Raw genomic sequence first — 1,547 nt, 5'->3', positions numbered from 1 at the left:
TAGTTCGTAGCCGAGTATGTTGGTGCATTGTATTTGGCTTTTCTTTGGGTTAACCTTGAAGCCGTACGTCGTCAGATATTGTTTGGTGCGATTGTATCTGTAGTTTAGCTCTTGTCGTTTGTCGGCTGCTATGAAAATGTCGTCTTGATAGAATCTCAAGTGTTCGGCAAACGGTAGATCCTTGAGTATGGTTCCCATGGTTGCGTGAAAATGCTTAGGTGCGTTAGTTGCACCCATGGGCATGCAGTTGTATGCGTAATACTTGCCGCGGTGTTCGAAAGCATAGGTACCGATTTGGTCAGCTGATAGTGGTATAGTATGAAATGCCTTTGATAAATCAATCTTCGCTAGTAGCGGTTGTTGTGCTCCCCACGTGATAATTGGCCAACAGCTCTGTAGGTTTGGGAAGCGTCCGGCATCATTAACATACGGAAGTAGTGGTCGGCAGTCGTGGGTAACTCTGTCCTTCACGACGCGTGTCGGTAGTGTGAAATTCGGTCGGTCTGATAGCGGTGTAATCTTATGTTGGTGTAGTAGCGGCTTTAGCCATGCATCAATGGTTCGTAACTCTTCTGGTTTAGTCGGTAGTCGTCCATGGTATTGTGGAAGATAGTTGCGCTCCACCTTCTCGGTGAAGTGAGGTAGTGTCGTATTCTTAGGCCTCCTTGCGAGACCAAGCCCCCTTTCGATATCTTCTTGGCTCCGGCGCACGAGTTGGGTACTGGTGGCTTTGCCGAATTCCTAGTTTCCGCCACGACCTCTGAAAGAACCACGGCCTCGGCCTCTGCCTCGGCCTCGGCCGCGACCAGGTCCGATAGAAGGCATAGCTCCGTTCTGCCATAGTTGCAGTCCTCTGACGATGCCAGCTTTTGATACCAGCGCGATGATGTTGGCTGTGTCTAGTGCGGACAGATGTAGATAGTTCTGTGCGTTGCAGTAGTTAAGGCGGTCCACGAACTCCTCAAAGCGTCCTGATTGCTTCAAGGCTTCGTAACATTGCGCGCGTAGCTGGGTTGCAAGTTGAATTTTCTCGATAGCGGTGGTTGTTGTGGCGGTCATGGCAGTGTAGGTAGCATTAAGAATTGAACGGTAATCGGCGCCCACCAGAGTCATAATGTAGAAATAAATAAATCAATAAATCAAAGTTCACCAATAATACTGTTCAGTGCAAGAGATTAGTCAGTCAAATATTTCTGAGTTAGCTTTTCGAAAAAGGATAAAATTTTTAGATGTTAACTATTTCGTGTTGGAGACGGCGTCTCCCGGTGATTATTAAATCGTGGTCCGGAGGTCTCTTGCGGGTATTAATTAAATCTTCAGTCAGCAATTGTGGGCGAGATATATAATTAGCCGTAGGTGGGCGGTTTGGTTCTTGTGTGCGATAGAATCGGTCGTTGGCCCACAATCGATTTTCTGCGGTGTGTGTCTTCTGCTCTATTTTTGATTTGGTTCTAAGTTGTCTGCTCGGTGCATCGGCAGGGTTGAACTTTCCGTGAATGTGGTAGTAAGTGACTTTGTTGTCAATCGTTTTCAGTAGCCTTAATACC

General features: G+C 47.1%; 1 protein-coding gene across 1 annotated transcript; it reads right to left on the bottom strand.

Moving 5' to 3' along the window:
• Positions 1-741: 741 nt before the first annotated feature.
• GNI_216900 (hypothetical protein) lies at positions 742-1,113 on the bottom strand (the record flags this gene model as incomplete). Its single annotated transcript, XM_011135576.1, has 1 exon — positions 742-1,113. The coding sequence occupies one exon, from the start codon at positions 1,111-1,113 to the stop codon at positions 742-744; it is 372 nt and encodes a 123-aa protein (XP_011133878.1).
• Positions 1,114-1,547: the final 434 nt, after the last annotated feature.

Source organism: Gregarina niphandrodes (assembly GCF_000223845.1).
Source record: "Gregarina niphandrodes unplaced genomic scaffold scaffold00162, whole genome shotgun sequence".
Taxonomy (NCBI): Eukaryota; Apicomplexa; class Conoidasida; order Eugregarinorida; family Gregarinidae; genus Gregarina; species Gregarina niphandrodes.
Note: the sequence above shows the minus strand (reverse complement) of the source record. Positions and strands in the feature narration are given on the sequence as shown.